We start from the raw sequence: 24,413 nt of genomic DNA, 5'->3' as shown, positions 1-24,413 counted from the left end.
CCAGTTGTTTAATTGTCCTCCACCATTCATGACGGGATGTGGCAGGATTGCAGAGCTTGGGTCTGATCCATTGGCTATGGAATCGCTTAGCTCTGTCTATCGCTTACTGCTCATGCTGTTTGACATGCAGGTAGTCCAGTATTGTAGCTTCACCAGGTTGACACCTCATTTTTAAGTATGATTGGTGCTGCCCCTAATGTACCCTCCTGCACTCTGCATTCTCTTAGTTCAGCTAACATGCCAAAACCTTTTTTTTAAGCTAAAGGGAGAAATTCAGGCAAATGTCAGAAGCCTGTATATCAAGACACAATCAAGGCTGGAAAAAAACAAGTAGAGATGATAAAACAAAAATATGGATTAGATTATTAGGAAAATTAAAGATGAGTTCCAGAGTTGGGATGTACTGGGAAAGATGCCATCAGGCTTTTGAATGGACTTAGCTCACATTGAGGTGATTTTTCTCTACACCTCAGCTATGACTGTAACAGTACATCCTGCACCCTCTCCTTTCCTTCTCTATGTATGGTATGCTTTGTCTGTTTAGCGTGCATGAAACAATACTTTTCACTGTATACTAATACATGTGACAATAATAAATCAAATGTGCTGAGGAACAAAAGAATTGGTCACATAAAGTTCGAGAGAAATGTTAGAATAAGTGATTTACAAAAGTTGTAATGAAAGTGTTGTTTTTGTATTTCCAGATTATTGAAATATTTTGTATTATGGTTAACAGCCATGATTTCAGTTGTATTTTAAAACGAGAATGAGAAGGCACAGAAGCCTCGTCATCTTGGTATTTTAATAGTAGAATAATGGGTTAACATCAGCTGTAAAATACTGAAACCAAAATTAGAAGAGCTAGACGGATGTGTCCGAAAATTATGCTGAAAGGAGCAGATGGCAAAATGACATTTGGAATTACAAGAGTGCAACGTGTGGCAAAGGCTGATCCGACTGACTAAAGAGAACTTTGCGGACATCTGCCTTGTCATTTTTAATCAAGCTCAGTCACATATCTAAAAACAGCATTAAAATTACACAAACAATGTACATCTAATGCTCTACTGATCTGAGGTATAATATTATAACACTGATAAAGCCCCTCCACCTCCACCTCATTATCCGCCTTAAAACTTGTCTTTGCAAAAACGTTTTGATCATCTCTCCAGCTAGCTCCTTCTTTGACTCAATTCAACAAAACCCCAGATGTTTCTGTGAGCTTTTTGAAACTTTTGTACATTACTACATTAAACAAGCATACGCGTACATAAACGATTACACCTTCTGTCAATTTTCGATTATAAATTCTTATAACCACATTGAAGATGAAAACATTCTTTGTACACTTGCCATTACAATCTCCACCAGTGGAAGCTCTACAATGGCAGAAGACTAACAATGCTGAGACAACATTTAGTAAGAATTTGAGAGATATTAAAAAGTCCAGAATTCATGAGTTTAAATTACACCCTGCCATGTGAAGACAACACTTAGGCTCAACTTTCCTTGTGCAATGCTATGGTAGATCAGTTCTGACAGTGTTTGCTTCCTATTGCACACAATTGATTGGAATGCTAACTTGCTGTAACATAGTTTGAGATCAGAATAGTTAGTGATTCCTTGCTAAACCCCTAATTGCAGATCAGTCACAAATTATGATTACTGGTTAAATTTGGGAGGCACAAAACTCCATTTATAAGCAACAGATTTCCCTCCTGAAATGCTGGATCACTGTTAACAGTGGGCATTTAATTCTTGGAAACTTCCATCAACGAAAGATTATGCTGCCTCAGCAATTTCTCCAATCGACAACTGAGAAACCTTGGGCACAGCATTAAAGCTGGCTTTATTTATGCTTTGCCTGAAGATGTTGTCAGATACAGGTCACAATGTAAATTTCACAATACCTGCCGATACTGGGGTGGCACAGTGGTTAGGACTGCTGCCTCGCAGCGCTAGGGTCACGGGTTCAATTCCCAGGTTTGGGTAACTGTCCCATTCTGCATGGGTTTCCTCTGGGTCCTCCGGTTTCCTCCCACATTCCGAAAGACGTGATGGTTAAATGCATTGGCCATGCTAGATTCTCCCTCGGTGTTCCCAAACAGGCGCCGGAGTATAGCAACTAGGGAATTTTCACAGTAACTTAATTGCAATGTTAATTGCAGCCTGATTGTGACACTAATAAATAAACTCAAAACTTTAAATTATGCAGAGCAGCAAACAGTTCAACATAATAAGTGAAGGGAGTTCAACATAATAAGTGAGGGGAGTTCAAGATAATAAGTGAGGGGAGTTCAACATAATAAGTGACATAATCTGGTCCCTCCTCGGTATTTAGGAGTGGAGTTATTCAAAATGGATTTATGGAGGGGAGGGGCAGAGAAAGGAGCAATAAACTTTAATGATGTCAAACAAGGTGCGGAGATACTGGTTAGAATGTATAGGATTACAAACTGTAGCATTACAAATTACAATAACACTTCATGTAAGAGCAAAGTAAGGTTAACTAATAGCTCTGTATAATGAGCAGGTTAACTCTGATCTCTGCACAAGTTATTAAACTTTGCACTAACAGTTGTCGCATGTCAATCAATTGCTTTTCAGCCTTCCTGTTTAGTTTCTCATACTGAAACCAAATTAAAGAGATTCCTTTCTGAAAAATATTACACATCTAGAAAAGCACCATTTCAAGTTGGCAGCATTTCTGCTCACAGGCGCATTGGGGTGTTATCAGCGAGTTGTGCATTAACCAATGCTGCGCCCAACTAACACTGGAAACAACTTTAAAATGATAAAATAGTAACCATCACTTGCCACATCCACATTTTACTCCGACAAAAAAAAACAAGCTACAGGGGATTTTTTAATCAAGTGTAGATCAGACGATGTGTCCTGTGGGGCTCCAGTTAATGAGGCGGACTGCCAACATAGCCAATTACACACATCACAGAAAAACAGACCATTCGGCCCAACAAGCGAATGGGAGCTGCATACAAGCTTCCTCCCACTAATCACCCAATCCGGCATACCGTAGGAGGAGGGCATTCAGGTCATCTTGTACATTTGAGGGGGTTAGGCACTGGAGGAGGCTCACATGGGATTGGCATAGGTTTCCTCTGGGTGCTCTGGTTTCCTCCCACAGTCCGAAAAACGTGCTGGTTAGGTGAATTGGCTATGCTAAATTCTCCCTCAGTGTACCTGAACAGGCGCCGGAGTATGGCGACTAGGGGATTTTCACAGTAACTAAATTGCAGTGTTAACAATAATAAATAAACTTTAAAAAAGGACCAGTTGGGCCGAATGGTCTCCTGTTTTGCTATATTATATGCTTTCCAGTCCTTTCTCCCTCTTGTACTGAACAAGTTTCCCATTAATGACATGACTATGATGTTTTTTTTAAATCCCCTCTCCCGCATAATTAAAAGTAAATCTCATTTATTCAAAACCGAAGGCGCATAAAAGTTTCTTTACAAAGGAAAGAGGGAAATCTGCACCTTCAAACTCTTCGTCCTCCTCCTCTTCCTCCTCCTCTTCTTCTCCGCCGTTCTCCGAGTCGGTCTGCATGGGTTCATCAGCGAAGTTGACCGCCTTGCCGGCCCGCAAGGCGCTGCTGCCGCCGCCGCCGCTCTTCTCATTGCTGAACGGCAGCTTGTGGCTCGCCTGCAGCTTGCTGAAGTACTGCACGGCGAACTCCACCAGGTCAGCCGGCTGCTTCCTCAGCACCTCCACCGTGAAGCTCTGCAGCAAGTCAGTCAGACCAGCGGGGATTTTAATGCTCATTCCTAAATGTTGCGATGCCCAGGGAATGAGCGCTCGCAGAATGGATACAAATGGATGTATCGAGGGCGAGGGCGGAGGGGGGGGGGGGGGGGGAGTGATTGTAACTTATTAACCGAAATAAGTCTCAAACTGGAGACCGCAGTGAAAGCTGGAATTGACCTGAATACTCTGCATTGGGAAGTTGGGGGGGGGGGCGGGAATGCCGCTTGGCTGAGTGAAAGTGTCACACTGTACTTCCCATTCCCATCCCTTGCCACTTCCCAATGGATAACATTTGCAGCATCTTTCGCAAGAGAACTCCCAGTTTACACGTGATCCCAGAAACCATGGAAACTGCCAGGGTCGGGAATTTACGTCGGTTAGAACAAAAAAAAATGGACAGTGCAGAGAGGACAATTTCTATTTAAAAGCTGCCTGCTGTGAAGGGACCCGGTCAATCAATGCAGCTCCTGTGTGAGTGGTTAAAAGAGAAACAGCAGCAATAATGCCAACCCCACACCGTCTCCCAATTCAAGCCACTTAGCATAAAAATCACGAATTGCTATTTTTTCCCCCCTAAACATCATCTAATATGGATTGACAGCTGCTTTCTGAACCTTGCTAGTGGCGTATTTAATCCCAAGCATTGTCAGAGCTCTTTACAAAAACGATGTGATTGTATTTGGAAGTGTTTTACATTTTTTAAATCTACTTGTAATCCCAGCACATATGAAAAAGGATTTGCTCTCCCCCCCCCCCCCCTTCCCACCACCACAGTAGAAGGCAATTCAGCCCATTGTGCTTATGCCAGTTCATGTCAGAGCTATCGAATCCATCTATCCTCAGAGACATTGAAGTTCTTTTTTTTACCTCCTCGAGTATTTATGGATGGCACAGTGGCACTGCTGCCTCAGTGCCAGGGATCCAATTTTAATTCTGATCTCGGGTCACTTTGTGTGTGGAGTTTGCACATTCTCCTTGTGCCTGCGTGGATTTCCTTTGGGTGCTCCAGTTTCCCCCCACACTCCAAAGATATGCAGGTTAGGTGGATTGGCCATGCTAAATTGCCCCTTAGCGTCAGGGGGATTAGCAGGGTAAATATGTGGGGTTATGGGGATAGGGCCTAGGTGGAATTGTTGTTGTTGCAGGCTCGATGGGCTGAATGGCCTCCTTTGCACTGTTGGGATTCTATGATTCTATTTATCCAATTCCCTTTTCCCCACACCCTCCATTTTTAGGCACCAGCTCCTGTTGCCTAACAGTTCAGCTGGTATCCCATCAAAGTAGACTTTCAGTCAGCTGTTCAGCCCAGAAGAGCATCAGAAATGAGTAAAATTTTGTTTGTACCCAATATCTGCATGTAACATACAGTTATGCAAGCACAAAAAAACCCATACCTGTGTGCACTTCCTAGAAGAGATCACTAGACAGCAATTCAGAAGGAGAAACTCTGTCCTATCTTTCCTCTCCAATGCTCATAGAACAATAAGACCAACTGGGAACCCTTGCATTGCTAGGCTCGACCCAACAAACTAAGCATAGGTGCAGGAATTGAGTCCAATGTCATCTTGTCTTGGACCACTAAAAAAATTTACTAATATCTCATTACTTCAGGCCAAGACACAGACGCCAGCTTGGAGCCCTGCATGATACAAAATCCCAAGATTTCAGAGCCCCTGAGGCTTTGCTGAGAAATTATATCTCTTATGATCAATCCACGAGAGTTGATATGTTTATGGCAACAGCTTTTATTTATGTAGCTGCTTTCACATATTAAATGCCCCAAAGCACTTCACATGATCATATGACGAAGGACTAGGTCAAAGAACTGGGTTTTAAGGAGCATCTTAAAACTCCTGGAGGAAATTACAGAGTTTAGGGCTTTGGCTGGTGAGTATACACAAGGGACATGAATTGGAATAGCACAGATATATTTGTGTGATATCCATTTTGGCTGTGCAGAAATTTCTTCCATCTGAACACTGGGAAGGCAAAGACATTGGGGGGTGGGGGAATTTTATGGCCATTCACGCAGTGGGATTTTCTGGTCCCACTGCAGTTAACGGAGATTTAGCTGAGTGCCAAATTCTCCACCTTCGCTTGCAGCGGCAGGGTGTGAACAGCCCCACCACAAACTCCCTTCTCTCGCCACCAATTCCATTCCTCTTCCCGAGGCTAAACCAGTCTGTTCGCTACCTTGGTATCATATCTGACCCGAGATGAGCTTCCAACCACTATCACCCCATCACTAAGGCCATCTAGAACATAGAACATAGAACAGTACAGCACAGAACAGGCCCTTCGGCCCACGATGTTGTGCCGAGCTTTATCTGAAACCAAGATCAAGCTATCCCACTCCCTATCATCCTGGTGTGCTCCATGTGCCTATCCAATAACCGCTTAAATGTTCCTAAAGTGTCTGACTCCACTATCACTGCAGGCAGTCCATTCCACACCCCAACCACTCTCTGCGTAAAGAACCTACCTCTGATATCCTTCCTGTATCTCCCACCACGAACCCTATAGTTATGCCCCCTTGTAATAGCTCCATCCACCCGAGGAAATAGTCTTTGAACGTTCACTCTATCTATCCCCTTCATCATTTTATAAACCTCTATTAAGTCTCCCCTCAGCCTCCTCCGCTCCAGAGAGAACAGCCCCAGCTCCCTCAACCTTTCCTCATAAGACCTACCCTCCAAACCAGGCAGCATCCTGGTAAATCTCCTCTGCACTCTTTCCAGCGCTTCCACATCCTTCTTATAGTGAGGTGACCAGAACTGCACACAATATTCCAAATGTGGTCTCACCAAGGTCCTGTACAGTTGCAGCATAACCCCACGGCTCTTAAACTCCAACCCCCAGTTAATAAAAGCTAACACACTATAGGCCTTCTTCACAGCTCTATCCACTTGACTGGCAACCTTTAGAGATCTGTGGATATGGGCCCCAAGATCTCTCTGTTCCTCCACAGTCTTCAGAACCCTACCTTTGACCCTGTAATCCACATTTAAATTAGTCCTACCAAAATGAATCACCTCACATTTATCAGGGTTAAACTCCATTTGCCATTTTTCAGCCCAGCTTTGCATCCTATCTATGTCTCTTTGCAGCCTACAACAGCCCTCCACCTCATCCACTACTCCACCAATCTTGGTGTCATCAGCAAATTTACTGACCCACCCTTCAACCCCCTCCTCTAAGTCATTAATAAAAATCACAAAGAGCTGAGGACCAAGCACTGATCCCTGTGGCACTCCGCTAGCAACCTGCCTCCAATCCGAAAATTTTCCATCGACCACCACCCTCTGTCTTCGATCAGACAGCCAGTTACCTATCCAATCGGCCAACTTTCCCTCTATCCCACACCTCCTCACTTTCATCATAAGCCGACCATGGGGGACCTTATCAAACGCCTTACTAAAATCCATGTATATGACATCAACTGCCCTACCTTCATCAACACACCTAGTTACCTCCTCAAAAAATTCTATTAAATTTGTGAGGCACGACTTGCCCTTCACAAATCCGTGCTGATCTATTGCCACTTAATTGACATTGCCCAACTCTGCCCCTGCCTCAGCTCATCTGCTGCTGAAATCCATTCATTTATTAACCCTGGATTTGACTATTCTAACACAGTCCTGACAGGCCTACCATGCGCTTCCCTCCATAAACTTGAGGTAATTTAAAACTCTGCTGTCGAAGTCTTTACTTGTATCAAGTCCTGTTCACTTACCAGTCCTGTGTTCAGTAACATACACTGGCTTACAGTGAAGAAACGCCTTGATTTTAAAATTCTCGTCTTTGTTTCAAATCCCTCCATGCCTTCATCCCTAAGATATCTGCGCTCATGTAATTCTGGCCTCTTGAGCATTCTCCATTTTAATCGGTCCACCACTGATGGCCATGCTTTCAGCTGTCAAGGCACTAAACATCTGCAATTCTCTTTCTAAACTTCTCGGTCTCTCGCCTCTCTTTCTCCCTTTAAGATATGCCTTAAAACTTACCTCTCTGACCAAGCTTTGGGTCATTTGATCTAATGCCTCTTCATGTGGCTTAATGTCAAAATTTTTTCCATCATCTTCCTGTAAAACAACTTGGGACATTTTATTACTTTACAGGTGCTATATAAATACAAGTTATTGTTGTTAGTTGTAACACAAGAGGAGATTACAGAGATAGGGAGGAAAGAGCTATGGAAGGCAAGGATGAGAATCTCTAGTCAATGAATGAGTCACTGACTCAGATACCCAATACATAATGGCCAAATCTGCATACGCTACCCAGACTATGAGGAGCAGTTGAATTGGAAGAGGCAACTCATGAAATTACAGAACATAGACAAAATATGCAACGAAGAAAAGAAGATGATGTTTTAATATGAACAAAATTAAAGAACTACACGTAAGAAGATAAAATAGTAAAACTTATGCATTATTAATGGCACTGAAAAAGCAAAGGTTGAAGCAATTCCTTATTTGAAATATTTGTAGACTTTGTGCTTAACATGTCAATCAATGCAGGGCTGGAACCAACAAAAACAATAAAATGCCAAAAGACAGTCAGAGAATGGAGTTATAAAACTGAATGTTACTTGGTCAGACTACACCTTCAGTTTGGTGTTCAAATCTGGGCATGGAGTCACAACAAAAACATTCAGGTGTGGCAGACAGTGTAAAGAAGCCCCACAAAGCTGATCCCCAATTTCTGAAGTCTGTGTCTTGAGAAGGTCCGATGGTTGATCTCATTGAGGTATAAGTTTGCAAATGCCTTAGAAATGATAAATCCATAAAATTAAAATGCAAGGTAAGAATAAGGGTCTTTAGCTTCCAACTGGTAGAGGGACAATGTAAGACTGACGTCTGAAAGTTTTCTCAAAATATCGAGTGATCAATGCATATTATGGAATCTCAGATGGAATAGCAAAGCGAAAAACTCTGAAACCATTCAAACATAAATTGGATGATAAAGGAGAGGAATTTGAGGGTCTCCAAGATGGAGAAACGAAAGGTGTCAGGTGGTCTCCTCGATTATGCTTATCCTGTGATATATTTCAGTGTTATCATTTCTGAGCTTTTTTAGAAAAATAAGTTCCAATGAGATGCAAAGGGCAGCCTCTCTTTAGAAGAGCCAAGTTCTTATTTTGTATTTTAATTTACTTTAATTCCATCCTAAGCACATTGGACTTCATTGTGCCTGTTTTCCAAGGGTCATTTTGGGCAACATGTTTTAGGTTCTTCTGGGATATTGAACACCAATAAGCAGAGCCAGTTCCACTCAAAACTCTCCAGTTGCTGCCAAGGACTAAACAACCGTCACCAACAAAAAAGACAAATTTTATTATTTTTCTAATATTTTCAAAAGTCATTCCTTCAGAGCACTCCTGAATGGGCACCCTGGTTGCCACTCCAACCTCCATCCTGGGACCTACTTTTGGACTTTTAAAAATTCATTTTTTATATGATGTGGAAGTCACTGGCTGGTCCAGCATTTATTGTCCATCCCTAACTCTCGTCCATTTCAGTGGGCATTTGAGAGTCAACCACATTGCTGTGGGTCTGGAATCACATGTAAGCCAGGCCAGGTAAGGACGGCAGATTTCATTCCCTGAAGGACATGAGTAAACCAGATGGGTGTTTATGATAATCGACAATGGTTTCATAGTCATCATTAGACTCTTAATTCCACATTTTTATTGAATTCAAATTTCATCATCTGCCGTAGTGGGATTTGAACCCAGGTCCCCAGAGCATTTCCTTGGGTCTGTGGATTGCTAATCCAGTCATAATACCACTACACCACCATCTCCCCAGCAAAGCATGTGGACCAATATTCATCTTTGTAAAAGTTAGTGAGGTGAATGTGGAGTTGAGACAGGCACCACAAACGCTTCCTATGTAACATTAAAGAGGCCTGAGGCTCAGGGTCTGGCTGGCTTTGAGTCTCTCGGTTGGGACATGCACTCAGAGTGCAGCGCACGACTGAGTCCTGAACATAGTCCTGAAGAAATTTCCACCCTTCCCCTGCCAAATAAAGGCTAGTTTGAAACAACCATTTTAATGGTAATGCATCATAATATCTAAAGACAATAAAGACTCACAATGAATAGAGACATCAATGCCTCTTAGCTAGAAGAAAAAGCAATGCAAGTAGCCACAGGGCAGAAACATCAGATGGCCTGTAGTGCGGTCTCCCTTGCATATGATCGAATAAACCAGTGAAAGAGAAATTGAGTCTTGTCTGGTCTGTGGGGAACTGGAGGGAGATTGAACTTTACGATTCTACCCTTTCAATGTTTCTGCTAAGGGCAAGTTCTAGAAAATTGTGGGTTAAAAATAAGCAGTTGCACTGATTTTTTAAAAATTAAATAACATTTTATTGTTGGTTACTATCAACATGCATAGTTTTCCCTTTTTGCTGCTTTAGTGTATCTGAGACGTGCTCCAGCTTTGGCTAACCTTGCTGCAGGGTGTTCAATTAATACTGACCTTAGCCAGATTGCTGAAGCCATGTGAACCAATGATAATTCCTGGGAGGGAGAAAAATAAGAAGCTGCAGTTCTTAATGTGTATATTTTTCGATCAATATTTCTCCTGTGTGAACAATTGTTCTTGCACATTTACAATAAAAAACAAACTGCAAAGTGCAAGGAAAACATGAGGGGGTGAAGTGTGTGCATGCTAAGTTTTATCATTAGGTGCTGAAATCCCTTTGCACCACATCAAGTTTTTCCTGCCCCGACTTCCCACCAACCGCAGTTAAATTGTTCCCTGTTGGCACCGTCACTCAAATCATAGAATGACCTGAGACACAAAGAGGCCATTCAGCCCGACATGCCTTTGCTGGGTCTTTGAAGAGCTATAGAGTTGGCTCTTTCAAAGAAATACTTGCAGAAAACTGAGAATTCAAATTTTTCCTTTTTTTTCAAAGCTATCTTTCAAAAACAAAGAATTAACAGAAAACTGGCCAATACAATTCCACAAAAAAAAGGTAAAGTCCCAGATGACCCTTTGAGGTGGTGACTTAACCTGAAAATCACCACACTTCAAGGTTTAGAAGGCAGGAGCTTCATGAATAACCTAAGCCGGTACAGGAATTGAACCCATACGGTTGGCATTGTTCTGCATCACAAACCAACCATCCAGCCAACTGAGCTAACCTCCTCTAGCTAGGTCAATGACAGAGTCAGCAAGAAGCAGAAATCCAGTTGGGAAAATAAAGCAGATAAAAATCTTTTCTAAATGACTGAGGAAAAATGAGTTTTCAAGAAGAGAGAAATAAAACAATAAATAAATTGCACAGACAAATATTGCTAATTGACCAGGATGTAGGATAAAAAATAATTTTTAGGAGGAGTGAACAGAGTTAAATTCCATCTTAAGCAAATTTTAGAAAGTGGCAGATAAGTAATATTACAAACATACTTGTGAGGCCCTTTGATGCCTGTAAGAATTAGGTATAGCTCTTTAGCGAAAGAGATCAATGGATATGAGGGGAAGGTGGGATCAGGATATTGAATCTTATGATCAGCTGACAGGATCATGCAAGGTTCCTACTTGACCCGGTAGCCACATCCAACATTTAGGCCCCAAAAATTAAAATTAGATGCATAATTTTCCAGTCTCTATCGCTTTTTATCCAAACTTTTGTTACTCAGGCAGTGAATTGCACATGACATAAGTGTAGAAATTATTGAGATTTGTCACGGTATATTGTGTCTTGCCAATTTATGTTTTCTTCCCTTTATCCCCTTGAATTAAGTCATACAACATTTAGTTACTAAAATACAGTAAAAAATGTATGCTGTCCTAATGTTGGAATACTCAAAAATTTTCCGAAATACAACACTGTCAAAAAATGATATCAAACAGTGAGGGAACAATTTGTGTAGCTCTTTAATCAGAATCTTAGCATTTTATGTCCATCTAAATGCTATAATAATTATACCTCTCTGTAAAATTGAACAAGTTCTTAAGAAATAGCTTTGAGCCTTTACAACAAATAAGATTTTTCTCCCAATAATATATAAGCTCACTCCAGAGAGCCCCACATACTTATTTCACAATCCCTCTACCCCAAGCAGTACTCATTAAGTATCTGCCTGAAATAAACAAGAATATATACATCAGCATCACATTTGTTTAATGCTTTCCACGCTATCAAGTCGCTGGCCCCCTGAGAGATCCCCTTTTTAGGCCCCGCACATATCACTGCTTGGTTCACTCGAAAGAAAGATAGCATTTAAGATGGTTTTCATGCACATGTTATTAGTACAAACACAGAAGCTACTCACCCCATTCAGGAAATATCCCAATGGCACCAGATTTAGTTTAGCAGCAAGGTGTGATGTCTTGAAAGTTTACTTTGATTTTCCACCAAAGAACTGAATAAAGATAAAAAAGGTAAACATAGCAGAATAGAACTAATCAAAAATCGTTCATGAATACATCTGCCATGTAAGCACCATAACGGCAGTACAATTTTCATGGGCATAGTTAACATTTTATGATGATTGACATGGCATTCTGGTGCTAATTGGGATGGTAATAGAGTACAACAGATGATTTTCCAAATTCAGGCACTAGAACCCTTCTTCATGCAGTTAGTTGGCAAACAGACAACAGTCCCTCCCCCACACTGGAATGTATCGGATGTCCCAATCAGCAGCAGCATGAATCCGGCTTGCTGAAAGTTCAAGGTATCCAATCAGGATTCAACAGTGAACACCACAATTTAGCATTTTAACAAGCAGGAAATGAGCCTCTTGATTCTTATATTGTAATATTAATATTGTAATCCAGATGTGCTAATTCCTAGATTGCACCATGGTGATGGTAATCCAGATGTGCTAATTCCTATATTGCACCATGGTGATGGTAATCCAGATGTGCTAATTCCTATATTGCACCATGGTGATGGTAATCCAGATGTGCTGATTTTTATATTGCACCATGGTGATGGTAATCCAGATGTGCTAGTTTTTATACTGCACCATGGTGATGGTAATCCAGATGTGCGAATTCTTATATTGCACCATGGTGGTGGTAATCCAGATGTACTAATTCCTATATTGCACCATGGTGATGGTAATCCAGATGTGCTAATTCCTGTATTGCACCATGGTGATGGTAATCCAGATGTGCTAATTCCTGTATTGCACCATGGTGGTGGTAATCCAGATGCACTAATTCATATATTGCACTATGTTGATAGTAATCCAGATGCACTAATTCTTATACTGCACCATGGTCATGATAATCCAGATGTGCTAATTCCGATATTGCACCATGGTGATGGTAATGCAGATGTGCTAATTTTTATATTGCACCATGGTGATGGTAATCCAGATGTGCTAGTTTTTATACTGCACCATGGTGATGGTAATCCAGATGTGCTAATTCTTATGCTGCACCATGGTGATGGTAATCCAGATGTGCGTATTCTTATATTGCACCATGGTGATGGTAATCCAGATGTGCTAATTCCTATATTGCACCATGGTGATAGTAATCCAGATGCGCGAATTCTTATATTGCACCATGGTGGTGGTAATCCAGATGTGCGAATTCTTATATTGCACCATGGTGGTGGTAATCCAGATGCGCTAATTCATATATTGCACTATGTTGACAGTAATCCAGATGCGCTAATTCATATATTGCACTATGTTGATAGTAATCCAGATGCGCTAATTCTTATACTGCACCATGGTCATGATAATCCAGATGTGCTAATTCCGATATTGCACCATGGTGATGGTAATCCAGATGTGCTAATTCCTGTATTGCACCATTGTGATAGTAATCCAGATGTGCTAATTCATATATTGCACCATGGTGATGATAATCCAGTTGCACTAATTGGAAAATTGCAACCTTATGGCTCAATAAATATATCATCTGTTTCTCTAATCTATCTCCCTCTGAGCTGGTAATGTGTTGTTCTCTCAGTTCAAACCCTCATATCACCCTTAAATCTGCTGATGTAAACTGTTGTTGTCCGGCACAGTACAAGGATATCTTAATAGCTAGAAACCACATGTCTGGAGGCTCTCCAGTAACCCTGTTACTGAACATCAAATCACCATTTCACAAACGGCTACCAATTTTATCTTTTCTGCAGATCTCTTCCTCCCTCTCTTACACAAAATAAGCACACAACTAAACCTTCACACACCCTATTTCTACCTCCTTAATGCCGCAAGATGCAAATAATAGGGTAACCCCTGCCTCTGTCCTCACTTTTCCCCCTACTCATAGCTACGAAAGGACTGTCCCCCACTAACTCTATCCCCCACCATTCACCATCTCTTTCCATCAGGTTCCATCTCTGCAAAATCCTTTTTGAGTATTTCTGCCTGATGTCACCATCAATACAATCTTCTCCTTACCCCTCTGCTTTTCAGAGGGACTATTCCCTCTTCACATGCATGTTCACTCTTCAACAACCCAAACTTATAACTACCTTTAATAAGAAAACAGAAAAAGAAAAAAACAATGCAAATAACCAGAGGACCGAAGTATTGGTCATTGATACAGGCACATGTTCTCTTAATGGAATGACCCCATTACTAGGATTTGAAATGGGGTTGAGGTGGGATTATGGGTGGGGCAAACTGTTGGCTGAAAATCCTGCCCCATAGCACACCCACAGTGGAGCGAGAATGCAGAAATTTCAGCAAACCATTTTTGCACCACAAATTAGTTTGTCTGTCTCACATTGGGGCAATGAGTTTCTGAGCAGTACATTACTGCTCTATTAGGGTTGGGTAAGAGGGTAGGGTTGCAAGATATAAAATTATTGTTTTTTAAAAATCCATATTGGAACTGCAAACAACTCTGCAATTGATAAGCAGTGGAAAATAAACACTAGATTCTCAGCTCCACAGCATGTACAAAAGCACATGCTGGAAATCTGAACTCGAAACAGAAAGTGTTGCAAATACTCATCAGATCTGACAGAAACTTTTTAAAATTAATTCACGGGATGTGGACATTGCTGGCTAGGCCAGCATTTATTACCCATCCCTAATTACCCTTGAGAAAGTGGTGGTGAGCTGCCTTCTGCAGTCCCTGTGGTTTACGTACACCCACACTGCTGTTAGGAAGGGAGTTCAGGATTTTGACCCATCAACAGTGAAGGAACAGTGATATATTTCCAAGTCAGGATGGTGTGCGGCTTGGACGGGAACTTCCAAGTGGTGATGTTCCCATGGTCACAATTGTTTTTGAATCATTCACCTGCAATAAATTTTCATACAAATCTTTCCACTTTAAATTTGTGTAACTATAACACTTTAAAAACATTGTATCTGATGTACACTAAATATAAAAGAGAGATTTGTATTTACATAGTACCTTCATTACTAGCAGACATTCCTAAGCACTTCAAAGCCAGTGAAATACTTTTTGAAATGTGATCACTATTATGATTTAAGAACTTCAAGAATCTCATGTCAACGTCACAACTGTACAATGCAATTTCCTGTGCTGCATTTACCAAGTTAATTCTGTCTCAGTTCCAGGTTATTGCACCTTGATTTGTTTTGTTGATTTGCAAACTATTCAAGATGGTTTTTTGAGATTTTATTCCATATACCATTTCCCTTTCTCTGCCATCCCCTAGACCCCCCGCCCCCTGACCCCCACACCACCAACTTTGGAATATGCCAAAAGCATTGAAATGTTTCCTATTTCACTATAACATGACCACACCTGTCTCTCTGAGCTTCAGGATTTTGGAGCTCTTGCAAAAGCCTAAACTTGCAGGTGATATTTTCCCATAAAGACCACTATGAGACACTGGATGCTGCAGTCTGAACAGTGCAGAGTGCAAAATTGATCCGTATATTTAACTTTAATTCTCTCTTCCAATGCTATATAAGGTTTTTCAAGTTCCTTTTGCTTTCCTAATGTAAAAACTCAGGAGTCAGCTGTAAAGGAACTGTGCTTTATTGCACAAAGTAAAAATAAAGCAAAAGCACAAGCATGTGGTGAACATACAGGTCCCAACTGGGACATTACAATAATGGATCCGTTCAGGGGCCTGCTTTATAAAGGCTTCGGGATACAAGTCCCATCTGGTAAGGTAATTACCAATCACCTGAGAACTCATATTCTACGAGTCCTACTGGGAGGACAATCAGTGATTCCCTATGTAAATCCTGGAGGTTCTCACACCTAAATTATTTACAACCAAATGGAAGATGAAGATAAATCAGGTAAAGTTTCACTTTCAAACTACCATCAAATTCTTCAATCTTACTTGATGATAATCTGAACTATGAGCTGTAGGGTGTTATCTGAGGGGAACATTTATTCGAGGAAAGTGTCGATGTTTTCATGATTGACAGAAATGCTGGTCATTGTATTTCAAAATTAGGATGCAGAAAATATATTTTTAAAGGTTTCCAGGTAAAGATTTATATTTAAACTTTTATCAAATTCTTCAATATATTTGTTCTCAATTACCATGATTTTTAAAATCTCATTTTAAATTGAGTGATCTTTATTCAACCTGAAGACATGCATTTATGTTATACTGAATCTTATAGTGTCATCTAGTGGTTACAGTCCCTAAGTCCCGTCAAAGGTTCCTGTGCTTCACTGGATATTTGCTGATAATGTGTGTTAGCTATTTACCATTGTTCAAACACATTCTCCATCTAGTTGGGTAGTTTCATTCTTGCATCACAGAATATTTCAGCACTCAGTTTAATTATTTTTTTTCTCTGATGTTACATCACAATTTATACCCAGAGATTGTTTGCCAATTGTGGTGGATACAAGTGTGAGATATTGCACTTTGGAAGGACAAACCAAAGAAGAACGTACAGGGTAAATGGTAGGACTCTGAAGAGTGCAGTTGAACAGAGGGATCTGGGAATACAGGTACAGAATTCCCTAAAAGTGATGTCACAGGTGGATAGGGTTGTAAAGAGTGCCTTTGGTACATTGGCCTTTATAAATCGGAGTATCGAGTATAAAAGTTGGAGTGTTATGGTAAGGTTATATAAGGTATTGGTGAGGCCGAATTTAGAGTATTGTGTACAGTTTTGGTCACCTAGTTACAGGAAGGATGTAAATAAGGTTGAAAGAGTGCAGAGAATGTTCACAAGGATGTTGCCGGGACTTGAGAAGATGAGTTACAGAGCGAGATGGAATAGGTTGGGATTTTATTCCCTGGAGCGTAGAAGAATGAGGGGAGATTTGATAGAGGTGTACAAGATTTTGATGGGTATAGATAGAGTGAATGCAAGCAGGCTTTTTCCACTGAGGCTAGGGGAGAAAAAAACCAGAGGGCATGGGTTAAGGGTGAAAGGAGAAAAGTTTAAAGGGAATATTAGGCGGGGCTTCTTCACTCAGAGAGTGGTGCGAGTGTGGAATGAGCCATCGGATAAAGTGGGAAATGCTTTTAACATTTAAGAAAAACTTGGACGGGTTCATGGATGAGAGGGGGGTAGAGGGATATGGTCCAAGTGCAGGTCAGTGGGACTAGGCAAAAAATGGTTCGGCACAGACAAAAAGGGCCAAAAGGCCTGTTTCTGAGCTGTAATTTTCTATGGTTCTATGGTTCTATGGATGTCAGGACATTGAGTAAATTGAAGGAAGAGGTGGGCAGACTTTTAATTAGTAAGGGTTTGAAGGGTTATGGTGAATGGGCAAGTAATTGGAGTTGAGGCCAAGATGAGATCAGCCCTGATCGTATTAAATGGCAGAGCAGGTTCAAGGAGCAAAATTGTCTACTCCTGCTCCTAGTTATTATGCTCTTATCTACTTTGATTTGAGCTACATCTTTGGAAAGCAAAAGAGGTTCTAAGGAAAACCTCAAAGGCCTCCCTGCCCCTGACTGCCCAGGGGGCCTCAATGTCCGCGTATGCTACTGGCGAGGCCATCACGACAGGTCCCTGCTGATGGGGACCACACGTGATTCTTGCCGGTGAGGACATTCACCGGTGAGGCCTCTAAGGCAAGTGAGCCCAGACGATTCTGTCCTGGACTCATTAATAATATTCAAATCAATATTACCATTGATTTAAATATTATAATCAGCCTTCCATCCCAGGCGTGAGGTTGGTCTCGCAAAATATCCAGGGCCGGTAAGATCGCGATATGTGAAAAATCGGGCGCAAACCCAATTTTTTGTCTCTCTCGCGATCTTATCAGCTTGCCCTGCCCATCAACTGGTGGGACAAGAAGGTAAGATCGCCCCCACGTCTTTTGAGCCAGAGTTCCTGAATTGTGCCTTGTAGATTGTGGACAAGCTTTGAAGAGTCAGGAGATGAATTACTCGCCACAAGATTCCGAGCCTCTGGCCTGCTCTTGTAGCCACAGTATGGCTATTCCAGTTATGTTTCTGGTGAATGGTAACCTCCAGAATGTTGATGGTGGGGGATTAAGTAACGTCAATACCATTGAATGTTAAGGGGCAATGATTAGACTCTCTCTTCCTGCAAATGGTCATCGCCTGGAACTTCTGTGGCACAAATGTTACTTACCATTCATCAGTCTAAGCCTGGATATTGTGCACAGGACATACCTCGGCAATTTTCCACATGGCTGGGTAAATGCCAGTGTTGTAGCTGTACAGGAATATCTTGTCCAGGGGCATGGCAACCTTTAGAGCACAAGTCTTCAGTACTCTTGGTGGAATATTGTCAGGGCCCATTGCCTTTGCAGTATTCAGTGCCTTCAGCTGTTTCTTGATATCACGTGGAGTGAATTGAATGGGCTGAAGATTGACATCTGTGATGTTGGGAACCTCCGAAGGAGGCCCAGATGGATCATCAACTCTGCACTTCTGGCTGAAGATTATAGCTAATGCTTCTGCCTTATTTTTACAAAATGTGTTGGGCTCCCCCATCATTGAAATGGGGATATTTATAAAGCATCCTCCTTCAGTGAATTGTTTAATTATCCACCACCATTCATGGCTGGATGTGGCAAATCTGCAGAGCTTGGATGTGGCAGATCTGCAGAGCTTAGATCTGATCCATTGGTTGTGGAATTGCTTAGCTCTGTCTATTAATGCTGCTTATGCTGTTTGGCAAATAGTCCTGTGTTGTAGCTTCACCAGGTTGACACCTGACGTTGCTTCTAGCATGCACTCCTCTTCACTTCATTTGAACCAGGGTTAGTCCCCTGGCTTGGTGGTAATATCAGTAAGAAGTCTCACAACACCAGGTTAAAGTCCAACAGGTTTATTTGGTAGCAAATACCATAAGCTTTCGGAGCAATGCTCCTTCGTCAGATGGAGTGGTCTCTGTTCTACCAGGCCATAGGATTACAGATTCTGGTTGAATACATTTCTGCTGTTGCTGATGGCCCACAGTACCTCATACTTGTGCAGTCTTGGAGTTGTTAAATCTGTTCTAAATCTATCCCAATTAGCACGGTTGTAGTGCAACAACACAATGGACGGTGTCCTCAATGTGAAGATGGGACTTTGGTTCCACAAGGACTGTGTGTGGGATGATCTTTTTATGGACAAATGCATCTGTGGCAGGCAGGTTGGTGAGGATCAGGTGAAGTATGTTTTTCCCTTTCACCACCTGCCATACGTTCAGTCTAACCAAGTATGTCAAGCCAGACCAAAGAGGAAAGACTGTGAAGATGGTCAAATGCTCTTAAGAGGATCATGGATCCAATGGTTTGCAAAGCTGATGTGATCCTCCCCTAGAATTGATTCCCTTTTCCTGCAGAACCTTTTAGAACATAGAACAGTACAGAACATAGAACAGTACAGCACAGAACAGGCCCTTCGGCCCACGATGTTGTGCCGAGCTTTATCTGAAACCAAGATCAAGCTATCCCACTCCCTATCATCCTGGTGTGCTTCATGTGCCTATCCAATAACCGCTTAAATGTTCCTAAAGTGTCTGACTCCACTATCACTGCAGGCAGTCCATTCCACACCCCAACCACTCTCTGCGTAAAGAACCTACCTCTGATATCCTTCCTATATCTCCCACCACGAACCCTATAGTTATGCCCCCTTGTAATAGCTCCATCCACCCGAGGAAATAGTCTTTGAACGTTCACTCTATCTATCCCCTTCATCATTTTATAAACCTCTATTAAGTCTCCCCTCAGCCTCCTCCGCTCCAGAGAGAACAGCCCCAGCTCCCTCAACCTTTCCTCATAAGACCTACCCTCCAAACCAGGCAGCATCCTGGTAAATCTCCTCTGCACTCTTTCCAGCGTTTCCACATCCTTCTTATAGTGAGGTGACCAGAACTGCACACAATATTCCAAATGTGGTCTCACCAAGGTCTTGTACAGTTGCAGCATAACCCCACAGCTCTTAAACTCCAACCCCCTGTTAATAAAAGCTAACACACTATAGGCCTTCTTCACAGCTCTATCCACTTGAGTGGCAACCTTTAGAGATCTCTGGATCTCTCTGTTCCTCCACAGTCTTCAGAACCCTACCTTTGACCCTGTAATCCACATTTAAATTAGTCCTACCAAAATGAATCACCTCACATTTATCAGGGTTAAACTCCATTTGCCATTTTTCAGCCCAGCTTTGCATCCTATCTATGTCTCTTTGCAGCCTAAAACAGACCTCCACCTCATCCACTACTCCACCAATCTTGGTGTCATCAGCAAATTTACTGATCCACCCTTCAGCCCCCTCCTCTAAGTCATTATGATGACTTTATGACTTTTGCAGCCTTTATGATGAATCATAGAATCGTAGAAGAATCATAGAATCAGTCTTCTAGTACAATGGATAGCATCTTTGCCTCTAAGCCAGAGGCTCTGTTTAAAGGTTTACAAGGAAGGTAATATGGCCAAACAGGTTATCAATTTTCAAATTCTTCCTACACATGCCAAGGGCAGGAGGTAAGAGCAGAACATTCCTGATCAGCTATGTGATAGAAAGAACATTGGTACTTCTACCATCATAATGATAAAGCTCCAGGTGACAATTTGCATGTAAAGTAACATGGACTCACTGAGTGAACTGGAGCACCACAACTCCAGGAATTTATGCCAGGAGAAAAATAGGTTCTCCATCTCAAATATTGCTCTGCTCCTCCTTAGCTGCCAAGTTTGCAATCTCCATTCTTTTTCAGGAACAAAACACTCAGTTGTTTCTCTTCAGTTCCTTTGAGTAAAAAGGTGTTCAGTTCTTCTGCTCCCAAAGCCAGCATTACCCCATTGCAAAAACTTAACATCTCAGCAATGCCACAGAAGGTGCTTTGCATTTTTCAAAAAAGAAGTTTACTAAACAAAGTTGAAAGTTTGTGAAAGTGCCAAAATGTTTCCAGTGTTCAAGGGAGGATAGAAGCATCACTGTGGGCTTTAGATTAGATAACAGGAAAAGTACTGGAAACTATTATAAAAGAGGTTACTTAGGATCACTGACACAAATGAAAGAGAGGTCAAGTCTAAATTTGTTGCAATTTTGAAGGATTATAAGTTTGGAAGAAAGATTTGACAAGATTACTTTCAAAAGACTTACTGCTTGAATGAAAGTGGAAGAGGTCAAGGAAGAAGCTAAAAGTTAAACACAAAATTGGCATGATAAAAGAAAAGGGGATGGTTATATAATACTTACACAAACTTGGCTGCAGTAACTCAAGGAACCCCACATAGATCCGTTCAGTTAATTAATGATCCAGATTGGAAGCAGAACGTCAAAGCTTGTTGATGATACTAAATTTTTCAGGAATACAATTTACATCTAGCTGGGTGGTATTTAAATGTAGCTATGAAGAGCGTGCAACTGGACAAATGAATTTTGAAAAACATTGAATAATTAATTGCAAGTGAAAAAAATGGCTTTGAAATTCATGAGATGTGGGCATCGCTGGCAAGGTCAGCACTTGTTGCCTTTCCCAATTGCCCTTGAACTGAGTGGCATGCCACAACATTGGGTAGTTAAGAGCCTACATCGGGAATGTATCACATGGCTCCAACATCCAGTGAAATTACTTGCAAACGACGCCATTATGCTTAGTTCAGATTGCATATCCCACACATACCGGCAATAAAATTCACAAGTAGATCAGGTAAGGATGGCAGAGTCCCTTCTCTAAAGGACATTAGTGAGCCAGATTGATTTTTACAACAATCAACAATGGTTTCATGGTTACCATTAGTGAGACTAGCTTTTCAATTTCAGACTGTTAATTGTATTCAAATTCCACCAGCTGCCGTGATAGGATTTGAATCTAGTTCCCAAAACATCAGCTTGAGCCTCTGGAGTGCTAGTCCAGTGTCACCACCACTACGCCCAATATAGCATGTGATGTTGGCATGTTCATTCTATACCAGATGTGCATTGCATGCCATATTGATACGGATGCCATCTGAAATAGGTATTACACCTATTGCCAACACAAATCAGGGTCTTAATGCTTGTTTCAGGTTCATTCTTGATAGTGGTTGGTGTCCAAGGGCAGCATGCAAGGTCTTTCCCCTCGTAGACCTTCTGTTCCAGTGCCATCAGTTTTGATGTGGAGGTTCCTATTTGCCAAATTCAGGCACAGAGCAGTTTCTAAACCAATGTACACTGGCATATCTACTATCGTGTTACTCAGGGTAAATTGGAAGACAGGTTGGAGGGGGGAAACAGGGAGTGGGAAAGATATCAGGGGGAATTTTTCCGTCCCACCCACCATGGGAACTGTAGCAGGTGGGGGACGGACCATGCAAAGATCCATTGACCTCGGGTGGGATTTCCTGGTTTTGGGATGAGCGCGGCTGGAAATTCCTGCTCATCGAGTTTGAACATGTTCATAAGGGAAGGATTTGAGGTTTCAGGGAGAAAAGAAAAAAGTTGGAGTGAGCGGAGACTGTTTTAAGAAGATTAATCAATAGACACAATGGACCAGGTTTTTTTCCCCAGATACAGTGACCTTGCTTTAACATTGCACACAACAAATCAGAATCCATCTTTCATGTTTCCTTGTGGTTCTCTTTTGTTTGGTGGTTCTGTCTTCCTCTTTCTGCTTGCTGTTCTTTCTGCTTGGATGTGTGCCCTCTTTTGTCCCACTCTTTCTTTGTCTTCTTTTGGAATGGGTGTCCTATTCTTTCTTTCATTGCTTTGTTCTCTTTAATCTTTTGGTTTTTTTCTGTTGAAAGATGCAGACACTGGTTAATGGGAAACACAAGCAGTCACTGGGGAACGATTCTGGTGAGGGGTTTAGATAGGTTTCTGTTGAAGATTGGGTTGGCTGATAGTGGTAGCCACTAGTGTAAGTTGGCCATGGGGTGATGGGTAATGACATTACAGGACAAGTAGATAATACCCAATGGCCTCATTCTGACACTTTCTGTCATTTGCATCTCAACAACTACTCTCTTTTTCAGCTGTTCAAATCCTAGGATTCTCTCTTTTCCTTTTCCCACTCTCCATTGTTCTGCCTGTTCCCCTGATACTCATCTTATCCCTTCTGCTGTCTTTCTTACTTCCCACACAATAGATCAATGCATTTATCTCTGTTAGCCTTCCCCTTCCCAAGTCCACAATTCTCTTCCAATACTGTTTGTATCTCTTTCATTTGTTTTTATTTTACCAGTCCCAAGCTTTGTCCCCCCCCTCCTCCACCCGCCCCCCCCCCCCCCCCGCCCGCCATTTGCTCTATCACAGGCACCCAAGCATCCTCACACCTCTTTCTCATTCCTCTAAATTCATGCAGGATTTCTCATCTCCATTTAACCTATTTTCTTCCCTAACCTGTGAACTACAATAAAATCCTAAAATACAGTACCCCTCATTCCTTACCCCACATGCGTCTCTGTCCTCTCACCCCAAATTCTCCTTTTTTTTCTCTAGCCTCCCAATTCCTTCTCTACTTGCCCCTCAACCAGCTGCTGCCCAATACATTCCGGTTATTGTACAATAAGTGTGAAAACAAAGTAACATAACAAATGTTTTGAAGAACAAAAATCAGGCACTTTGGTGACTCAAAGTGGACAAAGGAATGTGATTGGAACAACAGCTCTTGGTGAGAAAACCTGAGCCGGCAGGGACAATAAACTCCGAAGGCTGGTTGGTAACAATGAAACCAAGTCATGACTTCTTCCAGCTGCAGCTTTATTCCCAATGACGTAAAACTCTATCACCATTGCGCCCATTTCCCTTTTATATACACCCAGTGATGTACTTAACCAATTAACCTACAATTACTGACTTAAACACTCCTTGACTGTTAACTATTTATGCTTTTCGGTCTTTTGGCTAAGATCAAGTGTCAGGTCAAGCCCAAGATGGGGTGCAATGCCTTATCTTGTCAACTTAGATCTTATGTTTCGAGTCCAGATGACCCTTTGTCAAAGAGCTTTGACAAAGGGTCATCTGGACTTGAAATGTCAGCTCTTTTCTCTCCTTACAGATGCCGCCAGACCTGCTGAGATTTTCCAGCATTTTCTCTTTTGGTTTCAGATTCCAGCATCACAGTAATTTGCTTTTATCCAGCTTAGATTTTGTTTATCTCTCTCGAGGGGATCTTGAATTGGATTCAATTGGATTTTGAATTTGATTTCAGGAGCAAGCAAGGAATGGATTTGGGTTTGTCCGGTCCATTCTAAGCATTGGCTTTGTAACTTTAAGGATGGAGTAAAAGATTTTTTAAAAAGAATGAGGGACAGAAGGGGCTGAGGCTTAGGGTGAATATAGGATCAAAACAGCAGGCTTGT

General features: G+C 41.7%; 1 protein-coding gene across 2 annotated transcripts in view; it reads right to left on the bottom strand.

Moving 5' to 3' along the window:
* The window catches only part of LOC144507571 (cAMP-dependent protein kinase type II-beta regulatory subunit-like), a 99,723-nt gene extending 95,659 nt beyond the window's left edge, over nucleotides 1-4,064 (bottom strand). The window contains exon 1 of one of the 2 annotated variants that reach the window (XM_078234719.1): nucleotides 3,498-4,064. In XM_078234719.1, coding sequence (XP_078090845.1) covers nucleotides 3,498-3,783 — 286 coding nt within the window. In that variant the 5' untranslated portion in view covers nucleotides 3,784-4,064. The remainder of the gene's footprint in view (nucleotides 1-3,497) is intronic. The other variant, XM_078234718.1, reaches the window with a different exon arrangement.
* Between the last annotated feature and the right edge of the window lie 20,349 nt (nucleotides 4,065-24,413).

Source organism: Mustelus asterias, chromosome 19 (genome assembly GCF_964213995.1).
Source record: "Mustelus asterias chromosome 19, sMusAst1.hap1.1, whole genome shotgun sequence".
Lineage (NCBI taxonomy): Eukaryota > Metazoa > Chordata > Chondrichthyes > Carcharhiniformes > Triakidae > Mustelus > Mustelus asterias.
The sequence above is the reverse complement of the archived record's forward strand: the minus strand, read 5'-3'. Positions and strand labels throughout refer to the sequence as shown.